The 26,348-nt window shown below is 40.3% G+C and overlaps 1 gene segment (V, D, J or C); it reads right to left on the bottom strand.

Moving 5' to 3' along the window:
• Positions 1-262: 262 nt before the first annotated feature.
• Positions 263-24,878, bottom strand: LOC132148837 (Ig lambda chain C region-like). The segment is given in 3 exon segments: positions 263-656; positions 1,577-1,657; positions 24,413-24,878. Coding segments are annotated over 2 exon segments (375 nt in total).
• Positions 24,879-26,348: the final 1,470 nt, after the last annotated feature.

A 26,348-nucleotide genomic window follows, 5' to 3' on the forward strand; every position in this document is an offset into this window, starting at 1 on the left:
GTGTTTCCTGTGTGTCAGGACTGAACTTCCTGTCCTGGAGAAAATCTCCACAAATCACTGCATCTGAAAGAAGACCAACTTCAGTATAAACTTTTCTGATTCACATTATGCCAAGTGATTCATACTACATTTTACTACTATAAAATGGTTTCATGCTTTATTTCTTTTCAAAATCAATAAGAAAACTGTTTTTAACATGCAGTTTATTAAGCAGGTTGTAAATCATTTTGCATTAGCATTAAAGCCATGATTTTTTATTTCTTTTACACCACGCCAGGAAATATTCTTACACGCTAGCATAGAAAATCAAACAGCACATCAAATTCTTCGCATTCAGTCACTGCAGTCAGATTTCTTGATGCTTTTTCTGGTGGTTTTGGAGGCAGCAGATGCTTCACATGTCAGCTGTGTGTCTTTGTCCCACTCTGAGCTCTCAAGGGTTAAATAACTGCTCATCTTGAATTTCTTATCAGGCTGCTGTTCAGCAGATCCAGTGAAGACGCCTTCAGTAACTGAGTTCTCGTTCACAAACCAACGCACATCAGCAAAAGCCCCAGACATGTGATTGATCAGACACACCAGAGTGAGTTTACTGGAGCTCAGCTCTTCTCTGGACGGACGGAGGATGTTCAGCACAGGAGCAGCAGCAGCAGCATCTAAACACAAATCATCATCAACATCTGCAAACACACCTTCATCTCAGCCAGACCTCTCAAATATTAAAGTCTGACTGGACATTTCACACTCGCTAAAATTTCACACATCAGCATGTACACAACTGATCTTCTCTTACATCATTTAACAATTAATTAACATACTTATTTGTTCATAGGTAGAAAATGATTGTAATTTTATTGACAAAAGATGCATGTTGGATTTTTGTTTTAGGTTAAAATGTTCATGAATATATCTGGCACTGTGTATATTTTAGGTGACACCTTTTATGCCATTTTTAAACATTGCTGTCTTCACTAGTTCATTTTCAATATTCCTGCAGTTTGACTAATGTTTTTATGTCCATATTCACTTCTATATAATATTCCTTTTAGTTCATCAATGAATTCATAAAAGCTGCAAGTGTAATAATTCTAATAGAATTAAGAAAACCATTTCAGATGTAGTACAACATGTCACAAAACAGGTCAACTTCTCACATGCTGTTTCACTGATACTTAAATTATTTAGAAAAGTTTTATTTTTAAATGCTATCAAATTAAACACAAAGCTGATGCTCTTTAAATCACATCTAAATGCTCACTACTACTACTACTACTACTACTACTACTACTAATAATAATAATAATAATAATAATAGCTGAATATAACATACAACTAGAAAACAGATGAAAGTAAAAGCTGTAGTGAAAGTCTTTTCACTATATTTCAAGATTATGTGGTTACTGGAGGTTCTGGATAACACTATCTGTGACTGAATTCCCACATTCATTCCCACTGTGAATGAACTACAATGTAAACAAAAAAAGAATAAGTTTATATAACTACAAGAAGTACTGTAGACTATATGTAATACAGTAAGAAAAAAATGGAATAATGGAAAAATGGAAAGATGACTTACCATTCACAATGAGTTTTGTTCCTTGTCCGAATACCACAGTGATACATTTCATATGTTCTGCTGTACAAAACTCTCCTCAGTCTGTGAAGAGACACAAACAGAAGTGAAACACTCACTGTTTGCTTTACACATGGAGAAATGATTCAGATTCAAACACAAACACTGTTTTAATCTTCATGCACGTTGTGTTTGACTGCTGTGTATTAAAGAGCTTGGAAACACAATCTCATATATTGCTGCTGTTGTTATTCTGCAGGTGTCAGTGACTGTCGAAAATCATGCTGTTAGTGAATCATGAATTAATAAAGACTAGATCATTTGCTTCATTCCAAAAAAGGGATGGTTGCTATCAGTGATGCGCGGGTCAATGTATTAATAACCCACACCCGACCGACGTTTTCAACTAACTAAAGAATTCGCCTCTCAAGACAGCTCATTCTGGAGCTGCTGGACCTTCTCAGACCTGCGCTTGTCAGGCTAACGCGGCGGAATTCTGCTTTAAGCTCTGAAGTCCAGCTGCTTGCAGCGCTACGTTTTTTTATTTAATTATTTATTTATTTATTTATTTTTGCTACAGAGAGCTTCATCGAGGTCGTGGGAGAGGGCTATACGGCCTTAGCAAGACCTCGGTGTGGAGGTGCGTCCACACTGTCACCAACGCCCTTCTGCGCCATGCCGGGGATTACATCCTGGTGGATGGCACACTCATCCCTATCACCAATCCATCTGTGATTGATCAGGTGTACATATCGCGAAAGGGACACACGGCCATAAACGTGCAGGTTATAGTGGACCTTAGGGGTGTGATCTCTGACCTGGTGGCAAGGTCCAGCAACACTTCAAGTTCCTCTGACGAGAGGCTTGGTGCCCTTTTTTACGTTGATTCCCCAGCATATTCTGTAGGCTATCTAACGCTTTTCTCTCTCTGTTCATTGTAGATAGGTTGCTTTTTATTGAAAACATTAACCAATGGGAATCAATACCGCATTAAACAGAAGTAACTGCAGCTGCTTGCCAATCAATTCTGATTGTAAAGTACCATACCATTAATATAAAAGTGTATTATATAATTTTCACAAGTCGTTAAACCCATGTCAAGAAGTGGCACAACGGGATAAGGAGGGTAGAAGATTAGCGAGGGATACCCATTCGTCTAACCGTCACAACATATCGTGTGAACATATTACTGACCATTTGATCATTTTATTTATATTCTACTGATAACTTAAACTATGTTAAAATTAATGTTACTGTAATAATTTGAGGAATTTTTCATTTGCATATAACGTGTTGTCTTTCTTAACGCTGTATTGCACCTTCGCGTGAAGTGGAAAATCGATAATCGATTAATATGATCACTGATCATAATATAGATGTACTCTGTTTGACAGAAACCTGGCTAAAACCTGATGATTATATTATTTTAAATGAGTCCACCCCCCAAGATTACTGTTATAAACATGAGCCGCGTCTAAAAGGCAAAGGTGGAGGTGTTGCTTCAATTTATAACAACGTTTTCAGGATTTCTCAGAGAGCAGGCTTCAAGTATAACTCGTTTGAAGTAATGGTGCTTCATATAACATTATCCAGAGAAACAAATGTTAATGATAAATCCTCTGTTATGTTTGTACTGGCTACTGTATACAGGCCACCAGGGCACCATACAGACTTTATTAAAGAGTTTGGTGATTTTACATCCGAGTTAGTTCTGGCTGCAGATAAAGTCTTAATAGTTGGTGATTTTAATATCCATGTTGATAATGAAAAATATGCATTGGGATCAGCATTTATAGACATTCTGAACTCTATTGGTGTTAGACAACACGTTTCAGGACCTACTCATTGTCGAAATCATTCTCTAGATTTAATACTGTCACATGGAATTGATGTTGATGGTGTTGAAATTATTCAGCCAAGTGATGATATCTCAGATCATTATTTAGTTCTGTGCAAAATTGTAAATCCTACTTCTTGTTACAAGTATGGAAGAACCATCACTTCTAACACAAAAGACTGCTTTTTAAGTTATCTTCCTGATGTATCCAAATTCCTTAGCATATCCAAAACCTCAGAACAACTTGATGATGTAACAGAAACTATGGACTCTCTCTTTTCTAGCACTTAATAAATAATAAATAAATTTAATAAAGTTGCTCCTTTACGCTTAAGGAATGTTAAGGAAAACAGTTTGATACCATGGTATAATGAGCATACTCGCACCCTAAAGAGAGCAGCCCGAAAAATGGAGCGCAGCTGGAGGAAAACAAAACTAGAGGTATTTCGTATTGCTTGGCGGGAAAGTAAAATAGCCTACAGAAAAGCATTAAAAACTGCTAGATCCGATTACTTTTCTTCTTTTTTAGAAGAAAACAAACATAACCCCAGGTATTTATTCAATACAGTGGCTAAATTAACGAAAAATAAAGCCTCAACAAGTGTTGACATTTCCCAACATCACAGCAGTAATGACTTTATGAACTACTTTACTTCTAAAATCGATACTATTAGAGATAAAATTGCAACCATTCAGCCGTCAGCTACAGTATCACATCAGACAGTGCACTATAGACCCCCTGAGGAACAGTTCCACTCATTCTCTACTATAGGAGAGGAAGAATTGTATAAACTTGTTAAATCGTCTAAACCAACAACATGTATGTTAGACCCTATACCATCTAAGCTCCTAAAAGAGGTGCTTCCAGAAGTCATAGATCCTCTTCTGACTATTATTGATTCCTCATTGTCATTAGGACATGTCCCCAAAACCTTCAAACTGGCTGTTATTAAGCCTCTCATCAAAAAAACACAGCTTGACCCCAAAGAACTAGTTAATTATAGACCAATCTCGAATCTCCCTTTTCTGTCCAAGATACTAGAAAAGGTGGTATCCTCACAATTATATTCCTTCTTAGAGAAAAATGGTATATGTGAGGATTTCCAGTCAGGATTTAGACCGTATCATAGTACTGAGACTGCTCTCCTTAGAGTTACAAATGATCTGCTCTTATCATCTGATTGTGGGTGTATCTCTCTATTAGTTTTATTGGATCTTAGTGCTGCGTTTGACACAATTGACCACAACATTCTTTTGCATAGACTTGAACACTTTGTTGGCATTAATGGAAGTGCATTAGCATGGTTTAAATCGTACTTATATGACCGCCATCAGTTCGTAGCAGTGAATGAAGATGTATCCTATCGATCACAAGTGCAGTATGGAGTACCTCAAGGCTCAGTACTAGGGCCGCTACTCTTCACGCTTTATATGTTACCCTTCGGAGATATCATCAGGAAACATGGTGTTAGCTTTCACTGTTATGGTGATGATACTCAATTCTATATTTCTTCGCAGCCCGGTGAAACACACCAATTTGAAAAACTAATGGATTGCATAGTCGATATAAAAAACTGGATGACAAGTAATTTCTTACTGCTAAATTCTGAAAAAACAGAGGTGTTAATTATAGGACCTAAAAACTCCGCTTGTAATAACCTAGAACACTGTCTAAGACTTGATGGCTGCTCTGTCAATTCTTCGTCATCAGTTAGGAACCTAGGTGTGCTATTTGATCGCAATCTTTCCTTAGAAAGCCACGTTTCTAGCATTTGTAAAACTGCATTTTTCCATCTCAAAAATATATCTAAATTACGGCCTATGCTCTCAATGTCAAATGCAGAAATGTTAATCCATGCTTTTATGACCTCAAGGTTAGATTATTGTAATGCTTTATTGGGTGGTTGTTCTGCACGCTTAGTAAACAAACTACAGCTAGTCCAAAATGCAGCAGCAAGAGTTCTTACTAGAACCAGGAAGTATGACCATATTAGCCCGGTCCTGTCAACACTGCACTGGCTCCCTATCAAGCATCGTATAGATTTTAAAAAATTGCTTATTACCTATAAAGCCCTGAATGGTTTAGCACCTCAGTATTTGAATGAGCTCCTTTTACATTATAATCCTCTACGTCCGCTACGTTCTCAAAACTCAGGCAATTTGATAATACCTAGAATATCAAAATCAACTGCGGGCGGCAGATCCTTTTCCTATTTGGCGCCTAAACTCTGGAATAACCTACCTAACATTGTTCGGGAGGCAGACACACTCTTGCAGTTTAAATCTAGATTAAAGACCCATCTCTTTAACCTGGCATACACATAACATACTAATATGCTTTTATTATCCAAATCCGTTAAAGGATTTTTAGGCTGCATTGATTAGGTAAACCGGAACCGGAAACACTTCCCATAACACCCTATGTACTTGCTACATCATTAGAAGAATGGCATCTACGCTAATATTTGTCTGTTTCTCTCTTGTTCCGAGGTCACCGTGGCCACCAGATCCAGTCTGTGTCCATATCAGAGGGTCACTGCAGTCACCCGGATCCAGTACGTATCCAGACCAGATGCTGGATCAGCACCTAGAAAGGACCTCTACATCCCTTAAAGACAGCGGAGACCAGGACAACTAGAGCCCCAGATACAGATCCCCTGTAAAGACCTTGTCTCAAAGGAGCACCAGGACAAGACCACAGGAAACAGATGATTCTTCTGCACAATCTGACTTTGCTGCAGCCTGGAATTGAACTACTGGTTTCGTCTGGTCAGAGGAGAACTGGCCCCCCAACTGAGCCTGGTTTCTCCCAAGGTTTTTTTCTCCATTCTGTCACCGATGGAGTTTCGGTTCCTTGCAGCTGTCGCCTCTGGCTTGCTTAGTTGGGGACACTTCATCTACAGCGATATCGTTGACTTGATTGCAAATAAATGCACAGACACTATTTAATTGAACAGAGATGACATCACTGAATTCAATGATGAACTGCCTTTAACTATCATTTTTTCATTATTGACACTGTTTTCCTAATGAATGTTGTTCAGTTGCTTTGACGCAATGTATTTTGTTTAAAGCGCTATATAAATAAAAAAATAAATAAAGGTAAAGATTCCTGAGCAATCGATGCCAACTCATTCAGCACCTTCACTCGGGACAGCGCTCTTGTTACGTCGGACGTAAGAGAGGGAGCTAAGAAGCTTCCTAATGGACACTTCGCGGAACAAACTTAGGAACATAAACAACTTTGGTAAGATATATCTTTCGAGGTCTTATTAGCACTAAGAGTGAGTGTTATCGAGGAACCGGGCCCTGGTGTTTTCTGTGTTGCTGCAAAGATAAAGTTGACGATGCAGACTCGCCATGAACACCAGAGAGAAATGCACATTTCAAATGGATTACATCATCAGAGAGTAGCCCATTTATTTTGGTTTGAATATTTTCATTTAAAAGAAGACATTTCAAGCTTTCTGTAATATATATCCTATATTTCTCAAATCTGTGAGGCACACGCTGAGTTTAGTTCACATGCAATGCAAGTGATCCTGCAAGCGCCTTATTACATTGTCTGCTAGGCTATATATTTGCTTCTTATTTATTAAATACGGGCAACTGATTGATAAAACATTGATCAAAATTAAGATACAATTTATAAAAAACGAAAATCTTTTAAAAAGAGTTTTCTATAAAACAAAACTTAATGAAGTCGTCAAAATCATGTTTTACCAAAAACAGCGCTGTTGCTCCCCATGCAGTCTTCTTTGCCGCCTCCATCTCTTCGTGCAGACTGAGCTCGTGCGTCATCTTCATGCCAGTTATTCAGCCAATAAAGTGTAGGCCTATGTATTTAAAAAATGTGTCTAGTACTATATCAATTACAAAGGTTTAATTGGCATTTTTATTTCAAACGACCCGACCGACCGTGACCAGAATATCATTAAAAATATTTTTGGATGACTCATAACCGCGGGTGTTGGATCAACCCGCGCATCACTGGTTGCTATGATGCACTTCCTTCTGGATTCGGTTCCCTTTCACACAGCAGCATTGAAAGAGAGCCAGATTGTGTTTATGCAAGTCACATGTGAGTAAAACTTTCCTCTTATTGGTCAGAGTGTTTTTGGTCCTTTCTGTCATTCAACAAGATGGGTTGACAAGTTCACTCCGAGGGTTTATTGTGGCTTTATATGAATGTAGTCATGATTCCCACTCTTTATTAAATTATATATACTTCAGGCAATCTTGGACGATTATTTTTAAGCAATTCCCTAAACGGACCAAATTAAAGGAGAAAACGGGACAGGTTCTGAAATAAACGCTCCAAACGAGCCAGGTGTGAAAACACCCTTAAAATCACTCTGAACCTGAACCGGAACAAATGGATCTAATGACGGACACTAAAGGAAACATTCTTACAAACCCACAGGAATTTCTGCCTTCTGAGGAGCACAAAAGGAGAAATTTAGCAGAATGTCCAAGCTGCTCTTTTGAGTATGTGACCATGGACCACAAAACCAGTCTTAAAGGTGCCATGTGCAAAAATTGAGGTAAAAATATACAAAAAATCACCTACACGCATCAAAAGTATGAGAAGAAATAAGGGTGATGATGTCATGAAAAAAATGTCAAGTTATAGTGCTGCAGAGATATCAACCTTAATTAGCATTACCATTACTAGCCCCGGCCCGACAGGTGTCGTAATACCAGTTTCGGCCATGGGAGGCGGTATGCGGGCAACATAACCACCAGCCAACCTGCAATACACGAATAACTCGCACAACCTGATGTCAATCGTGTGGAAAGTACAGCCCACTACTTCATTTCAGTTCAGGGAAGAGAGCGGAAGGATGACTGAAGCTCTTGGCAAGAGACCACCACCCTCTACAGGGAAACAACCGCGCTCGGAATCACAAATCAAATCCGATAAGAAAAGGAGCCTAACCAGAGTAAACATCGGCACTGCTTTCAATCGCTGGAGACAACTGATGGACCTGAAACAAATGAGGTTCGGCACCGAACTTGCAACATTTCTTTTGGATTGGTAAGTTAGATGCTGTTAGTATTTCGCTAGAAGTTTGTTTTATATGTTTGTGTATTTTTTTTCGGGAAGTTATAACATAGAAATGTATCGAAGGCTGTTCTCAGGGTTTCCGTGGGGCATTAAAAAGCATTAAAAGTCCTTAAATGGATTTTGCAAAAATTAAGGCCTTAAAAGGCATTAAAAAGCATTAAATTTGATTCCTACAGGCATTAAATTTTTTTTATAGTTTTGAAGAGAATTTTATATCAATTTCTTTGAATATAACCTTCATAATTAATAATTTTATTTGCTTTCGGTTTGGTAATTGGTTTCGGCCGGAGCAAAATTGCCGTGATACGGAGGTGACGCGGGCGGCGGGCATTTTGTACAGTGGTGGACGAGGTCTGAGGAAAAATGGGAAAGTGCAAATTCCAACTGAAGTGGCTGGAAAACGAAAATTTCAAGACATGGTTGCAGCCTGATAGTGGTAAAAATGATGAAGGATTTTGCGGTGTTTGCAGAAAAGCATTTAAGTTGGGGACAATGGGAATTGGCGCCGTAAAATCCCATATGCAGTGTGACGGCAACAAATCCGTGGTAAGAGCAAAACAGCAAACTACTATGTCTAGTTACTTTGGCGTGACCGACAAATCTAAAAGTAATAACGTTACGACGACAACTGATGCTGTCACCACCGTTTGTGGAGCAGCTAACATTACCACAGCAAAATCGAGCGATATTCGATCAACGTTTGGCTCGAATGCGACTTTGCAGGCGGAGGTGCTCTGGTGTCTGAACACAGCTGTCCATCTTCTCCGAGAGGCTTCTCCGTAAACAAGGAAGTAGAGACATGCAACATAAAAGAAGAAACTGTTGAGGCCCAGAGACTTGTCTGTGACCAAGTGCATGCTTTAGGGGGGGTTCTCAAAGTGTCCCTCACAAAGGAACTACTGCATTCTGTAGCCTCAGCCAGGACCAGATACAGGATCTACCTTGATGAGGAGAGGAGGAAGAGAGAGGGTGCCACGCGTGGACTAAAGAGAAAAGCTTTGGAAGATAAGTTGGAAGAACTGAAAAAGAAAAAGGGGGTGTTGACGGTCATGTGCGCCAGCCTTCAGAAGGACGCCGATCAACTAGCTGAGCAGGCCGAAAACAAATCGAAAACGCTCATGGCTGAAATGATAACAAAATCTAATACTCTAAGGAGGAGATTCAAGGAAAAGTGCTGTGAATTGAAAAATGTTGAGTCAGAGTTGGAACTAAAATCGACTGAATTAAGGCACATTTATCAGCTTTCTGATGTTGACAGAATGCTGTCTGTCAAATTAATTTAATTCAAATAATGTGTATATACAACTCAATGTAATATGAACAAAACGAATATGAACATATTCACTGGTAAAGGTGAAGGGGAGTAGCTTGAAGATGTCATGTTTCAAAATCACTTGACATCACCCGTTCCTCTGGAGGCAAAACGTTCTCTTATAGCAGCGGTTCTCAATTCCAGTCCTCGCGCCCCACTGCTCTGCATATTTTGCACGTTTCTCTTTGTTAACACACCTGATTCAGATAATCAGCTCGTTAGAAATGAACTCCGTGCATGAACTGTTTTTCAAATGTTCATTGCTCCCTACTCTCTGAGCAGGGGAAATCTGTTGAAGTTTACCTCACATCGAAACATTCATTCACTGATTTGTGCTGTGCAGCGTCTTTAAACATGGACAACTGTGACATCATATACCTCTGTAAATCAATACAATTTAAATTCACGTCTTGCACACTTCAATGCACTTTGATTGGAACATATAGCTACGTTCACTTCGAACTGGAATCATGGCTGAATATCCTGTGATGTCCACTTAGCAGGGCACTTATGTTCGAATATAACAAATGTCTGAAGCGCTAAGAGAAACGTTCAAAATGTGCAGAGCAGTGGGATGCGAGGACTGCAATTGAGAACCGCTGTCTTATAGGCTTCGGCTATGCTCTAGGGTTGTTGTGAAGGTAGGGGCGGAGCACAGAGACTATGCTGTTTCTCGTTTGTTACTCTAGAGTAGACCAATTCACTTTATTGAGGCATACTGCCCCCATCTGGTATGGAATGTGGAGTATGACTTGATTTTTTTTGCCAGATATGACAGATGGCACCTTTAAGTGTACATTTTTTGAAATTGAAATGTATCACCTAAAATTTGGATACATAATCTTATGATTGATGTATGATTTGTTAGTATTGGACAATATTTGGCAGAGATACAACTATTTGAAAATCTGGAATCTGAGGGTGCAAAAATTCTAAATATTGAGAAAATCGCCTTTGAAGTTGTCCAAATGAAGTTCTTAGCGATGCATATTACTAATTAAAAAATACGTTTTGATATATTTATGGTATGAAATTCATAAAATATCTTCTTGGAACAAGATCTTTACCTAATATAATAAAGATTTTTGGCATAAAAGAAAAATCTCTCATTTTGACCCATACAATGCTTTTTTGGCTATTGCTAAAAGAATACACCAAGACATTTTGTGCTCCAGGGTCACATATCTGTGAGTGGCAAAATATGTGAATTTCTAGGATTGGGGGTTCATTTGAAGGTGAAATTAGAGTCCTGTTTTTCAGTTGTTTTCCAGTTGTTTTCAATCAGTGAAATTGCAGGTGTGAGTGCGTGTCCAGTTTTATTTAAAGTCTTTCAAAGTCTGATCGTGTTTGTGGAAGTGTATCATGGCATGAACAAAGGAGATCTCTGAGGACCTCAGAAAAAGAGAGTTGGTGTTACTCATCAGGCTAGAAAAGGTTACAAAATGTCTAAAGAGTTTGGACTCCGATAAATCAGATAAATTGTGTTCAAATGGAGGAAATTCAAGACCACCCTTCCCAGGAGTGACTGACCAACAAAGATCACTCCAAAAGCAAGTTGTGTAATAGTATGCAAGGTCGCAAAGAAATCCAGGGTAACTTCCAAGCAACTTAAGGTCTTTCTCACATTGGCTAATGTTAATGTTCATGAGTCCACCATCAGGAGCACACTGATCAACCATAGTGTGCATGGCAGAGCTGCAAGAGGAAAGCCACTGCTCTCCAAAAAAAACATTGCTGCAATCTGCAGTTTGCTAAAGATCATGCGGACAAGCCAGAGGGCTATGGAGAAATGTTTTGTGGACAGATGAGAACAAAATAGAACATTTTGGTTTAAATGAGAAACGTTATGTTTGAAGAAAAGAACACACTGAATTCCAGCTTAAGAAACTTATCCCATCTGTGAAACGTGGTGTGGTAGTATTATGATTTGGGCATATTTTGCTGCATCTGGACCAGGACAGCTTGCCATTATTGATGGAACAATGAATTATAATTATGTCAGGACATCTGTCAGTGAACTAATTCTCAAAAGAAAGTGGCTCATGCAGCAAGACAACGACCCCAAGCACACAGGTTGTACCACCAAAGAATGGTTAAAGAAGAACAAAGCAAGTTTTGTTTTGTAATGTTTTGTAATGTTCAAGTCAAAGTCTGAACCTTCATCTAATTGTGGAAGGATCTAAAGCAAGCAGTTCAAGGGAGGAAACCCGCCACCATAGCAGAGTTGAAGCGGTTCTGTACTGAGAAATGGTCTAAACCTCCTTCAAGATGTTGTGCAGGACTGATCAGCAGTTACAAGAAATGTTACCTGCAGTTATTGCTGCAAAAGGGGGTTGCACCAAATAATGAAAGCAAAAATTCACATACTTTGCCATTCACAAATATGTAACACTGGATACATTTTCTCAATAAATAAATATTTTTGTCTAATTTGTTTGTTTTGGTTCTATCTGTCTGCTTTTCAGAAATTTGTATAATGTTTGCAGCTATATTTATGCAGAAATATATATGCATATATATATATATATATACATATACTCACTGCCCAATTTATAGGTACACCTGTTCAGTTGCTTGGTAACGCAAATTGCTAATCAGCTAATCACATGGCAGCAACTCAATGCATGAAGACGACTTGCTGAAGTTCAAACCGAGCACCAGAAAAGGGAAGAAAGGGGATTTAAGTGAATTTAAACTTGGAGTGGTTGTTGGTGACATATGGGCTGGTCTGAGTATTTCAAAAACTGCTGATCTACTGGGATTTTCACACACAACCATCTCTAGAGTTTACAGAGAATGGTCCAAAAAAAAGAGAAAATATCCAGTGAGCAGCAATGTGTGGAAGAAAATGCCTTGTTGATGTCAGAGGTCAGAGGAGAATGGACAGAATGGTTAGAGATGATAGAAAGGCAACAGTAACTCAAATAACAACTGGTTACAACCAAGATAAGCAGAATACCATCTCTGAACACACAACACGTCGAATACTGAAGCAGATGAGCTACAGCAGCAGAAGATCACACCGAGTGTCGCTCCTGTCAGATAAGAGCAGGAAACAGAGGATATTATTCACACAGGATCACCAGAATTGAACAATAGAAGATTGGAGAAACGCTGCCTGGTCTGATGAGTCTGGAGTTCAGACATTCAGATGGTAGGGTCAGAATTTGGTGTAAAGAACATGAAAGCATGGATCCATCCTGCCTTGTCTCAATGGTTCAGGCTGCTGCTGGTGTAACGGTGTGGGGGATGTTTTCTTGGCACACTTTTGGCCCCTTCATACCAATTGAGCATCGTTTAAACACCGCAGTCTACCTGAGTATTGTTTCAGATCATCTACAGTTGTGGCCAAAAGTTTTGAGAATTACATAAATATTGGAAATTGGAAAAGTTGCTGCTTAAGTTTTTATAATAGCAATTTGCATATCCTCCAGAATGTTATGAAGAGTGATCAGATGAATTGCATAGTCCTTCTTTGCCAAGAAAATGAACTTAATCCCAAAAAAACCTTTCCACTGCATTTCATTGCTGTCATTAAAGGACCTGCTGAGATCATTTCAGTAATCATCTTGTTAACTCAGGTGAGAATGTTTGTTACACCCCTGAAAAAGGGGAGAAATAATCACAAGAGTGATATAGGTGTTTCCTCACTGAAAACTTTAGTGTTATATTTGCAACAATGATACATTTTACAAATCAACAGATCCACATCTTTTACAATAATACATTTGACAGATCAACAGGTCTACAGCAAATAGTAGTTTTGTATGGTATATAGCTTATTTAAGTCACAACAGCATATTCTATAATGCACTGGAAAATATACTCATTTTGTCAATATAACTTCAGCTGTCAATCAAGCACAAAGTAGCTTTAGCTCAATAAACAATAACTACATTTACCAAACATCTCAATAAAGTGCTTGAAAGACATTATACAATTAACACAGCAAAATAGATTATATACTGCGTCTCTGTTTATTCACAATTGACATACAATGGCGGCTGCTCTCGTTATGAAGCTATTTTTCTCTGTAACCGAGCGGGGGCTCCGCTCACTCATGCACAATTTAAACTCTGCAAACTTAACTCTCACATACTCAAAATGCTACTAAAACACACCTTCAACATGTGAACTCATTATTACCTTTACTCAACTCAGTTTTATGTATACAACGTACCTGAAAAAGGGGAGAAATAATCACAAGAGTGATATAGGTGTTTCCTCACTGAAAACTTTAGTGTTATGAGGAAAAGACCGCGATTTCCCCGGAGAAAAGGGTTGGAAGACAAAAGCAATCAATCACGGGTGCATAGATTAAGATCACTTTGGCGATCACAGATCAACACTTTTCACCTGTAAATTAGGCACTACAAAATGAAGTAATCAATATAACGTTTACATATTGCTCTTATAATTGTTACCCTTTGTAAACATGTCAGATTTTAACTTTTTAACACAATTATATGAATTGTATAAATCCTTATTACTAGTACTGAACGCATGAGCTTTTTAACCTTAAATATTTTAAGATACTCACATCCTATTAATTTACTAAAACCTTTTAACCCATAACAGTACAGTAAGTATTTCCTTTAACCTGTCACATTCTCCCCGACAAAATAAATGTCGTCCCGACATTACCAACATTCATCTTAAACAGTCTCTTAGGCTCTGGACCTAGAAAATCATCTTCTGTGAGCCAGTACTTGAGCAGAGGTCAAAGGTCACAGCTCAAATAGAGTCAACGCATTATCCACAGTCCATATCTGTTGACCAGCTGTATAAACAGTCCATAAGCAGTCCTTTCTCATTGAGGACTCATTTCTCTATTAATCAACAGTCCATCAGACTCAATGATCTGTAGGCATAGTCTACAAATTGTCTCTTGCATTAATCAACAGTCCATAAAAGCAGTCAAACATGTCATCTCTATAGCGTTATGCTTGCTGAAGTCCATACATGCAGGGTGGCTGAAGGTAAAATTGGTGTGATGATGGCAACCACGGAACCAGTCCTGGTGCCGGGACCGGGTAGACAGAGAACAACTGCGGTTGTGGCTGGATACTGTACAAGGAAGGGCTACCAAGCTGATCATAGGTGATACGTCTTGGAGGGTGTCTTTCTCTTTGTGGCCGCTGGTAGGCTGGGTCCTCAGGTTCAGCAACAGGAGTTAATAAAGGAAAGGTCCTTGATGGATGATCATCAGGCGGATTTTCATCAGGCAAGTTCATTTCCTCAGCAGGCAAGTTAATCTCTTCAGCAAGTAAGTCTTTAACGGTTGTTGGCCTCTCCAACTGCTTCTCAACAAGGAGCTGTGCTGGTAGCATATCAGGAACTGGCACTACAACAGTCTCTTTTAGTGGTGGAGGTCTGTGTTCCGACTCTCTCGCTGATTCAATGTATGTGGGGACTTGTAGTGGCTCATGATGAAGGTCATATTCATCCCCGCTGTCTTCATCAGAGTCAAAAGACTGTGATGCAGGCTGATGTCTCCTTTTTTTCTTACTTTTGTCCTCGTTAGTCATGTCTGGTTGTGTCTCAAATGGTAAGTGGTCACAGGACATGAGTAGATTTCTGTGCAGGACTCTGGAGCGTCCCCTACCCTTTTCTGGTCTCAATTCATAAATCGGCAGGTCTGAACCCATTTGTCTCACTACTGTGTGAATTGTATCTTCCCAATAGTTACGGAGTTTACCGGGTCCTCCTCTTGGTGTAAGGTTTTTAATCAGAACTCGCTCGCCAGGCTGTAGCACTGCACTCCTTACTTTGGTGTCATAGTACTTCTTACTTCTTTCAGCATTTTTCTGAGCATTTTCATTTGCAATGGCGTATGCTTCCTCCATCCCTTGTTTCCATTTCTCCACATAGTCTCGCTGGTTACTGGGACCTGTCTCTGTGCACAATCCAAAGAGCATATCGACTGGAAGCCTGGGTGATCTCCCAAACAGAAGATAAAAGGGTGAATAGCCAGTCACTTCGCAACGGGTGCAGTTATATGCATAAACTAGTTTGTGCAGGGACTCTTTCCAATTTGACTTTTGTGTCTCAGTTAGTGTCTTTAACATTTGCAACAAGGTTCTGTTCATACGTTCCACTTGACCGTTACCCATCGGGTGATAGGGTGTTGTTCTGGACCCCGCCATGCCACTGAGTTTCTTTAACTGATGGAACAACTGATTTTCGAATTCTCCCCCTTGGTCATGGTGGATGCGGACGGGGAACCCAAACTTCAGGGCAAAGTCATTGAAGATGAGATTCGCAGCAGTTTTTCCTGACTTGGACGTGGTGGCATAGGCTTGCGTGAAGCGTGTAAAATGATCAACAATAACGAGGATGTACTCGTATCCGCCTTTGCATCTGTCAAGATGGAGGAAGTCTATGCATACCAGTTCAAATGGCTGTGTAGTCACAATGTTTGTCAGAGGAGCTCTTATTTCATGGCTTGGCTTTTTCTGTTTGACACAGCTACAAGTTTTAGTCACATAGTGCTCAATATCAGATTGCATATATGGCCAGAAGAAGCGGTCACGGACTAGTGATACAGTGCGGTCAGTACCTTGGTGTCCCATGTTATTGTGTAACTCTTGCATCACTTTACCTTTGTACTGCTCTGGTAGAACTAACTGCTTGCGGGCTGTAGTGATTCTGTACAGAATGCCATCACTGTCTATTGTCAATTTGTCCCATTCTCGCAATAGGCATTTTATCTTTGGACTGGATTCTTTTTGCTCCTTAACTGGTGGTTTGGAACCAGATAGTTTGAAATCGAGCACAGGACGGATGACCGGGTCAGATTTTTGTGCTTCTCTTATTTCACCTTTTGGAATCGAGCTGATGGATGCAGCGGTTGTCTCACCTTCAACTGATACTGACATAGATGCAGCTGAGAGTGACCAAGTTGCAACATACTCTTTCTGTACCTCAACTGCTTGTATCGTGGCAGTAATAGTGTCTGGTGGAAGCTCTTCAGAACATTCTCTCATCAGTGACTCTACATCCAGTGGCATCCTTGACAAAGCATCTGCATCACTGTTCTCTCTGCCCGGCCTGTACTTGATCGTAAAGTGGAAATCAGCTAATTCTGCAACCCACCTGGAAGTGGTTGCGTTCAGTTTTGCAGTAGACAGTATGTAGCTGAGCGGATTGTTATCGCTGTACACAGTAAATGTCGGAGCATAGTATAAATAATCACGGAACTTATCAGTGATTGCCCATTTTAGAGCTAGAAATTCTAGCTTGCCAGAGTGATAGTGATAGTTCTTCTCAGCTGCTGTTAATGTTCGAGAACCATAAGCAATGACCCTAAGCTTCCCATCTTGCTTTTGGTAGAGAACTGCTCCCAAGCCTTGGTGTGACGCATCAGTGTGTACAACAAATGGCTGAGTGAAATTAGGGAAACCTAAGACTGGAGGGTGAAGCAAACATTCAATCAACTGTTCAAGTGACTGTTGGTGCTGGTCACTCCACATGATTGGCTTGTTTGAGGGCACAACGTGACTTATTTTCTTTGTTTTAGTTTTCCGTGGGTGGTCAGGTACTTTCTCTGCTTTCAGGAGGTCATAAAGACAACTGGCCTTCCTAGAAAAGTCTTTGATGTACTGTCTGTAGTAAGTGAGTAAACCAAGCATTTTTCTGAGCTGGCCCACCGTCTCTGGTCTGATATCTTTCAATGCTCTTACTGCTTCAAAATCGGCTGGGTCAACTTTGCTGCCCTCTGCAGACACTATTCTTCCCAAATAACGGACCTGGGGTTTACAGAGGTCACACTTACTTGGCTTGAGTTTGATGCCATACTCTCTGAGGCGCTGCAAAACTTTACGCACATCATTCACATGGCTGTCGAAAGTTTTACTGAAAACTAGTGTGTCGTCAAGATAAGGAATGCAGATGTTATCCCGGAGCCCTTCCAGACATTCCTCCATACAACGCTGAAAAGCTGCAGGAGCATTCATGAGACCAAATGGCATACGTATCCACTCATAGAGTCCCCACGGGGTCACAAATGCTGTCAGTGGTCTGCTTTCTTCAGAGATAAACCCCTGGTGATATGCTTTTCCCTGATCTAAGAGGGAGAACCAGGAATTACCACCTAAACTGTCCAGGATGTCTTGGACCCGAGGGATTGGCTGGCGGTCGGGATGTGTCTTTCGGTTCAGCTCTCTGTAATCTATACACAACCGGAGGGTCCCGTCCTTTTTCCGAACACACACAACAGGTGAAGAGTATGAAGAGTTTGATTTTCTCACCCAGCCCTGAGCTATGAGGTCATGAAGGTAACCTTTCATCTCCTGATACAGTGGCCTGGGCACTGACATGTATGTGCGATTGACCGGCTCTGAGTCCTTTAGAGAAATAGTCATTTTCAACCGTTCAATGCAGCCAATGTCATTGTCTGATCTGGAGAAGGAGTGACACTCTTCTCTAAGCATTTGCCTAACTACCTCTCTCTGCCCTTCGGTTAGGTGACTTAACTCTACTGGTGGATCCCACTGTTCACTAGAATTACATTGGGTTCGAACGCTGGTATGATTCACTGTGGCTGAGGTGACAGCTTTTTCAACGACTTGGGCAGGTAGCACAGTCATAATGGTTTGTACTGTACCGATTATTGTGCGTCCTAACAGGGCAATGTCATGGTCAGTGGGGTTAGAGACATCAAGCATAATGACTGGACAAACACCTTTCCTGACTCTGACTAAAGTATCAAAGAACTCAAGTCCATCTGGCCACTGAGGGTTCAGGTCTGGCTGAAAGAGCATTGTCGTGTCCTCTTTGAAAGGCTGGGAAGCTAGACGGCACTCAATCTGAATACTACTGTGTTTTGGTACAGCAGCCTTCTTTTCCTTTATTTTCACCCCATATTCATCTGTCTGTTCTGCGCTAACAGCCTGTATAAAAGCGCTCACCTTGTTTCTTTTGAGGCTTGGAAAAGCTTTTCTCACTGTACTGTACCGCTTAGTCTGTTCAGTCATTGCCAGGATGTGCTCAATAACATTGAAACCTATGATTGGATGAGATAGGTGACAGCCTTTCATTACCAGCACTGGGATGATCAGTTCTTTTGTTTGGTCAGTTTCAGAGGCTAGGCGAAAAGTTGTCTCAATCCATCCCAGGTACGGCATTTCAGTCCCATTTGCTGCAGTCAATCTTAGATCGTCAGGTGAGTCCAGGATTTCTGAAACATCTCTCAGCCTTGCGTTTGGGAGGTATTCCTCTTTCCATCGTTCATCAATGACTGAGACCTGAGAGCCTGTGTCCCATAGAGCTTGGAGGTGTTGGTGATTCAGGTGACACTCAACAAGACACTGTCTGCCGACTAACGAGGTGACCTTATGGGGGTGGCAAACCTGTGCTAGAGATGGCAAAGAGAGGCCGTTTTCCTCTGTGCAGAAAAGCTTTTTACTGGTAGAGTCAATTTTCAGGTGAGTGCATTTTTCAGAATGTTTGGTCCAATGCTGGTTTTGACATGTTTTGGAACAATACAGTGTCTCTTTACATAATGAACATTGTTTCAGGTTCTCAATTAAATCTTCTCTGGCACAATTTGCACATTTCTGGGACTTTTCGATAGCTATGGTTAACACTCGTCCCTCAGCGGTAACCCTTTCCCATTTAAAGGGGCCTCTCGTGATGGTCTGACGCCACGGATTTTACATCCAGCTTGAAAATGTTCTCCACTCCCACATCGGAAGCAGTGTGTGCAGCGTTCATCAGTTCTGGCCTGCTGGCAGATAAAACACCTCCTTGTAGCTTGAGCAGAGCGGTTTGTATACCAGTTAGGTGCATATTGATGCTGTACAGAGTCGGGTGGTGTTTGGGGCTGTCTGTAGTTGCTGTAATACTGCTGCTGGGGAAGAGGTGGCTGGAATTCCCTATCTGGCCTCCTAACTGGAGGTGGGGCATAAGCATAAGGCTGTGACTGAAACATAGGCTGCTGTAATGTCTCCTTAATCTGAGCTATCTCTGCACTGAGACCTTTTAGAGAATCTACCCCCGTCTTAAGTTCAGCTAGCTCTGTTAATAGTTCTGCGGGTATCTTCGCTTTGACGTCCTTCGCAGAACACTTTGCAGATGGCGTATCATCTGACTGGACTACACTGACATTTGTAGCAGGCTGTGTGGCATTAAACCGCTTTTTATTTCGTCTTTCTATTTCATTAGCACAAGCAACGTTAAGCTTCTCTAGCAAAACCTCATCTGATGTTTCACTATCTAGCAGGAGAGGCTGCATGTCTATCCTGATACTGTCACTCTGGAGACCCGTAAGGACTGTGTGTAAACACATACGCTGGACCAGCGCCGGGTCATACTTAAGTCCTGATTCTGACTCCCTGGATGCAAACAGTACTTTCTGCCTCAAATCGAAGACGCGCATCAGGAAGCTTTGAGGGGTCTCCTTGCAGTGCTGTGATTCTGAAGTTAGCTGTTTGTAAAGCTCTATCGCACTCTTCTCTTGAAAGTGGGAACGCAGGATGCATCTAAGCGTGGGAAGAGTTAGCTGGGGTTTACCTTCCAAGTAGCTGCGGAGCTGTGAGCCCGGAGAAATAGCCCTGATTACTGCATCTACAATTTCTACCTCAGGATAACCTCTGTTAAGTCCATTCTCAATCTGATGGGCAAGGCTGGAAAAAATCAGTTTCTCTTTCTGGCCCGGTTCACCTATCTGCCCAGAAATTTTAAACTCTTTGCGCCAGTATTGACTGGGCTGTGGCTGAGCGCTAGGTGAGGGCTGAATGCTCACCTGAGGATGGACAGGGATTTGGGGCTGGCGCAGAGAATCACTGATCATTGCATTGACTGCAGTAACCTGCTCAGTTTTCACTCCTTGTTGTGGGGTTACAGCTCTCGGTTCCTCTATTCTGCGATCTGTTTCTGTTGGTTCCATATCCTGTTCAGTTTGCTCTGTTTTGTTGTCCATGCCACTGATTATCTCCGCCATTTTGTCTTGAAGTAGTAACAATTCCGTCATGCCGCCATCTTCTAACCCTGCCAATTCCTCTCTTTCAATGAACATCATGATACGAGTCATCAATGATATGCGGGATTTGTCTTGGACATTTCTTCTCTGTTCACCTGATATGCCAAGAAAATCACATATCTCTAGTAACTCGTCTTTAGTCAGGGTGTGCAATTTCCCTACTAACTCTCCCTGTAGCTCTTCCAACGTGGTTGTCATGTTGACAGGACAGGAGAAACTTTTACTGTGCAGGACTTGAACCAGATGGTCTTTACTGTCTCTGATGATCTCTTAATGGCCTCAGTTGACACGTACTTAGCCACCAGGATCCAGGTCCCTTCGAACAGCAACACTTTCCTCCCTGCCCGGGTTGTTATGGGGGGATTTAGCTGGCTCGGAATTTAACGACCAGTATGTGGCCACTGGACATCTGAACAGCAATCCCAGCGGTGCCTCCAAAATGTTACACCCCTGAAAAAGGGGAGAAATAATCACAAGAGTGATATAGGTGTTTCCTCACTGAAAACTTTAGTGTTATATTTGCAACAATGATACATTTTACAAATCAACAGATCCACATCTTTTACAATAATACATTTGACAGATCAACAGGTCTACAGCAAATAGTAGTTTTGTATGGTATATAGCTTATTTAAGTCACAACAGCATATTCTATAATGCACTGGAAAATATACTCATTTTGTCAATATAACTTCAGCTGTCAATCAAGCACAAAGTAGCTTTAGCTCAATAAACAATAACTACATTTACCAAACATCTCAATAAAGTGCTTGAAAGACATTATACAATTAACACAGCAAAATAGATTATATACTGCGTCTCTGTTTATTCACAATTGACATACAATGGCGGCTGCTCTCGTTATGAAGCTATTTTTCTCTGTAACCGAGCGGGGGCTCCGCTCACTCATGCACAATTTAAACTCTGCAAACTTAACTCTCACATACTCAAAATGCTACTAAAACACACCTTCAACATGTGAACTCATTATTACCTTTACTCAACTCAGTTTTATGTATACAACGTACCTGAAAAAGGGGAGAAATAATCACAAGAGTGATATAGGTGTTTCCTCACTGAAAACTTTAGTGTTATGAGGAAAAGACCGCGATTTCCCCGGAGAAAAGGGTTGGAAGACAAAAGCAATCAATCACGGGTGCATAGATTAAGATCACTTTGGCGATCACAGATCAACACTTTTCACCTGTAAATTAGGCACTACAAAATGAAGTAATCAATATAACGTTTACATATTGCTCTTATAATTGTTACCCTTTGTAAACATGTCAGATTTTAACTTTTTAACACAATTATATGAATTGTATAAATCCTTATTACTAGTACTGAACGCATGAGCTTTTTAACCTTAAATATTTTAAGATACTCACATCCTATTAATTTACTAAAACCTTTTAACCCATAACAGTACAGTAAGTATTTCCTTTAACCTGTCACATGTTGACGAGCACAAGGCTGGAGATCATTATGTCAAGCTGATTGGGTTAGAATGGCAGACTTGACATGTTAAAAGGAGGGTGATGCTTGAAATCATTGTTCTTCCATTGTTAACCATGGTGACCTGCAAAGAAACGCGTGCAGCCATCATTGCGTTGCATAAAAATGGCTTCACAGGCAAGGATATTGTGGCTACTAAGATTGCACCTAAATTGACAATTTATAGGATCATCAAGAACTTCAAGGAAAGAGGTTCAATTCTTGTAAAGAAGGCTTCAGGGCGTCCAAGAAAGTCCAGCAAGCACCAGGATCGTCTCCTAAAGAGGATTCAGCTGCGGGATCGGAGTGCCACCAGTGCAGAGCTTGCTCAGGAATGGCAGCAGGCAGGTGTGAGCGCATCTGCACGCACAGTGAGGCCAAGACTTTTGGAAGATGGCCTGGTGTCAAGAAGGGCAGCAAAGAAGCCACTTCTCTCCAAAAAAAACATCAGGGACAGATTGATCTGCTGCAGAAAGTATAGTGAATGGACTGCTGAGGACTGGAGCAAAGTCATATTCTCAGATGAAGCCCCTTTCCGGTTGTTTGGGGCATCTGGAAAAAGGCTTGTCCGGAGAAGAAAAGGTGAGCGCTACCATCAGTCCTGTGTCATGCCAACAGTAAAGCATCCTGACACCATTCATGTGTGGGGTTGCTTCTCATCCAAGGGAGTGGGCTCACTCACAATTCTGCCCAAAAACACAGCCATGAATAAAGAATGGTACCAAAACACCCTCCAACAGCAACTTCTTCCAACAACCCAACAACAGTTTGGTGAAGAACAATGCATTTTCCAGCACGATGGAGCACCGTGCCATAAGGCAAAAGTGATAACTAAGTGGCTCGGGGACCAGAATGTTGAAATTTTGGGTCCATGGCCTTGAAACTCCTCAGATCTTAATCCCAAACATTTTACATTCATGAGTTAACATATGGTTTAACATAAACCACATATTCATAAATGTTTTACTCTCTACAGTTGCTACACATTTCATGTAAGAAAAAAAAAGTATGTGTGATGGTTTATAGGAAAAATAAAAATTCTTGAGTTTTGGCAGGCTGTCCAAACTTGCCATTTTCCCAGGACACGTCCTGGCCAGGTTTCCTATATAGCCTAAAATTTCCAGGTTTTGGCTTTGGTTTCCTGTTTTCATACTTAATGAAGGTAATGCTTGTTTGACCAATAACATGCAGACATTGTACGTAATCGACCATCGTGGTGCATGAGAAGGTGGGATCTACAGAGAATGATCAAAGCGATGCAAATATGTGTACATAGTAGTGTTGGACTTGAAGCAGCACTGAGCAGACCGATCGGTGTATGACAACAAAGTACTGTGAGAGCGATTCAAAAGCACAAGAAGATGTCTGCTCTCCAGAGCTCTCACAGTACTTTGTCATACAACAATTGGTCCGTGCAGCGCAAACAAAGCCAAAACCTGGATATTTTAGGCAATACAGAAATACTTGCCAGGACGTGTCCTGGTAAAATGGTTTGGTCTTGTTTAAGTTGTGGCAAAATGGTGGGTGATGAGATTTAGAAAATATCAAAATAAACAAAAAAACAGGAGTGTGCCTCCTTTGAGGACAGGAAGATAAGTTAGTTTACCATTAACTACTGAGACTGGATGGGCAGACAAAACTGTGAAAAGAGAGTCATCATGGAGAAGAGCTTTGATCTAAAGATAGGATGTAACACATGAAAAGGAAGATCGTGTACACCTAATAGTTAAAATTATTTTTTAAAATAGTGCACAATGTCGTATTAGTAAGATAATACCATCTACATTCAAATCTCATTACACATTTTCCATTGCTGCATTATCCTGCATGCAAATTGCTTACCCACTGTTTTTGCTTTTCTTTTTGTTTTTTTGCTTTTAATTCTATAGCTCTGGTAGACTCACAGTAAGGCTTGATAAATTGGTGAAGTGATCTGGAAATGTAATTTAAAACAATCTACACCTTGTTATAATGTCTGTCAGCCAATCAGAGTCAAGCATTTAACAATGCTGTGCTATAATATACAATACACAATGAATACATCAACATAGTGAAAACAGCATGTTATGAGTTACTAGAAACAGAAATCTATTAAATAAGCATTACTTAATTTCATTACTACTCACTTTCATAAATGCTGGAAACACCTGAAATGTGACGCTGAAAACGCTTCATGTTTTTCATCTGTTTGTCTAGAAGCAGAAGTGAATGTGAGCAGTGAGGAGGTTTTTGTCATGCTGTGAATCACTGTGATACGTACTCGCTAACAGAGCTGTCCCATGTCTTACAGTAATACACTGCAGAATCATCCACATCCACATTACTGATGATCAGACTATAATCTGATTTAGATGAATGTTTTGATGTGAATTTAGGAGCAGAGAAACCAGATCCATATTTAACTGAGCTCCAGTCATGACGAAATCTTAACACATGCTGAATTCCTGCTGGAGTCTGTTTGTACCATCTAGCAGAAGAATCAGTTACTGTCCCCAGATTACAGTCCAGTTTAGCTGTTTCTCCTTTACTGACTGTGATTACTGGACTCTGAGTCACTACAGTCGCTCCACTGACACCTGCAGAATAAACACAACCTTTACATGAGATTGTGTGTCAGAACACTTTAAATCATCAGATCTGATGAACACTTACAGGTCAGAAGAGTGAAGAAAGCGCAGAATATAGTGATCATTTTGTGATTTGGTGGATGTGAAGCAGTGCTGAAGAATAATGCTGAGATCAGACCATAGAGAGAGACTTTAAGAGAGTAAAGAGAAAGACCCGCCCCCCTCACACAACACACACTCAACACATCTAACACACTCACTCACTTCAGAATCAATTCATCTGGCTAAAGTGGATCTTTCTACATGCACTGTGATCATATAAATTTATTAATATTGAATATGAAATATTTTACTAAGTGTAACTGTAATAGTCTTTTTACTGTTCCTGATTTGTCATATGTTGTGAAGCATTGTTGTAAATGAGTATAAATCATTAGATGTTTTTCATATCTGTCTCCTCTGTGAAGCAAAGGGAAACCTCAAAATTTACATACAGCTTTTTCCAAATCATTTACATAAAACTATTTTGGGTCAACAGGTGTCTCCTGTGCAAGTAAGAATTGGTGCTCTGAGTGTCTTCACCTTCATAATGAATTTGATTTACATAATTTACAAAAATAACTCACAAATTGATGTGCTGAATGATATAAAGTTGATGTAATTTGTAATGAGATATGGTACGACACACAATTCATTAAAAAGTATTACAGAAAAAAAAACATACTTTGTTATTTTATTAAGTTGAATTCTTTGAATTAGCTGGTCACTGAAACTAAAAACAAAGGTCAACAAAAGTTGATCTGTAAAGAAATTGGGGAAAAGTCTGCATGCTGCAAAAGTCTTTGATTTCTTAAGTTAGAATCGCACTTAAACTAAATATAACCCATGTCACGAAGCAATGAAGGTGCTCTGAAACAGAAATAAGCACTCTGTGTTTTCGGCAACACCATTTCACTCATTTCCCATGTTTGTACTTCCTCATGTAGGAAGCCATGGATGATGACCTCTCAGCAGATTTCTTCTTTAGTCCAAAATACTCAAGAAACTCAGATCCAACAAGGTACGATACTTTTGATGGTGTGATCTACATGTGTTTACAGGAAAATACACATCCTGCATGCTGTGAGATATTTTAAAATGGACAGTTCCTGTCCTTGATTCTGAACGGTTGAGTCACGTTCAGTCATTGTGCAGTGCATTACTCTACAAACATACACCAGAGATCTCTTTACATCAGTATTACTGCCCCACTGCGTCTGTGATGATTGGCAACCATTCAGTATTTTACTGCGCCAAAGAAATAGCTTCAAAATGTCAATTTTGACTTAATGGGTATGCTTAGCATGGATGGTGGAAAGAGATGGACGGGATAAAAACAAAAGAGGTATTTTGAAATGAATGAGAGAGAAACCGAAGAGCTGGAAAAGTCAAGAAATGAAACCGGGCCTGTTAAACCATCTATGTGGTCTGTTCACTAACATTAGTTACACTTGAGAGCCCGTGAGGGTGAACTTCC

This window comes from Carassius carassius, chromosome 9 (genome assembly GCF_963082965.1).
Source record: "Carassius carassius chromosome 9, fCarCar2.1, whole genome shotgun sequence".
In the NCBI taxonomy this organism is placed as follows: domain Eukaryota; kingdom Metazoa; phylum Chordata; class Actinopteri; order Cypriniformes; family Cyprinidae; genus Carassius; species Carassius carassius.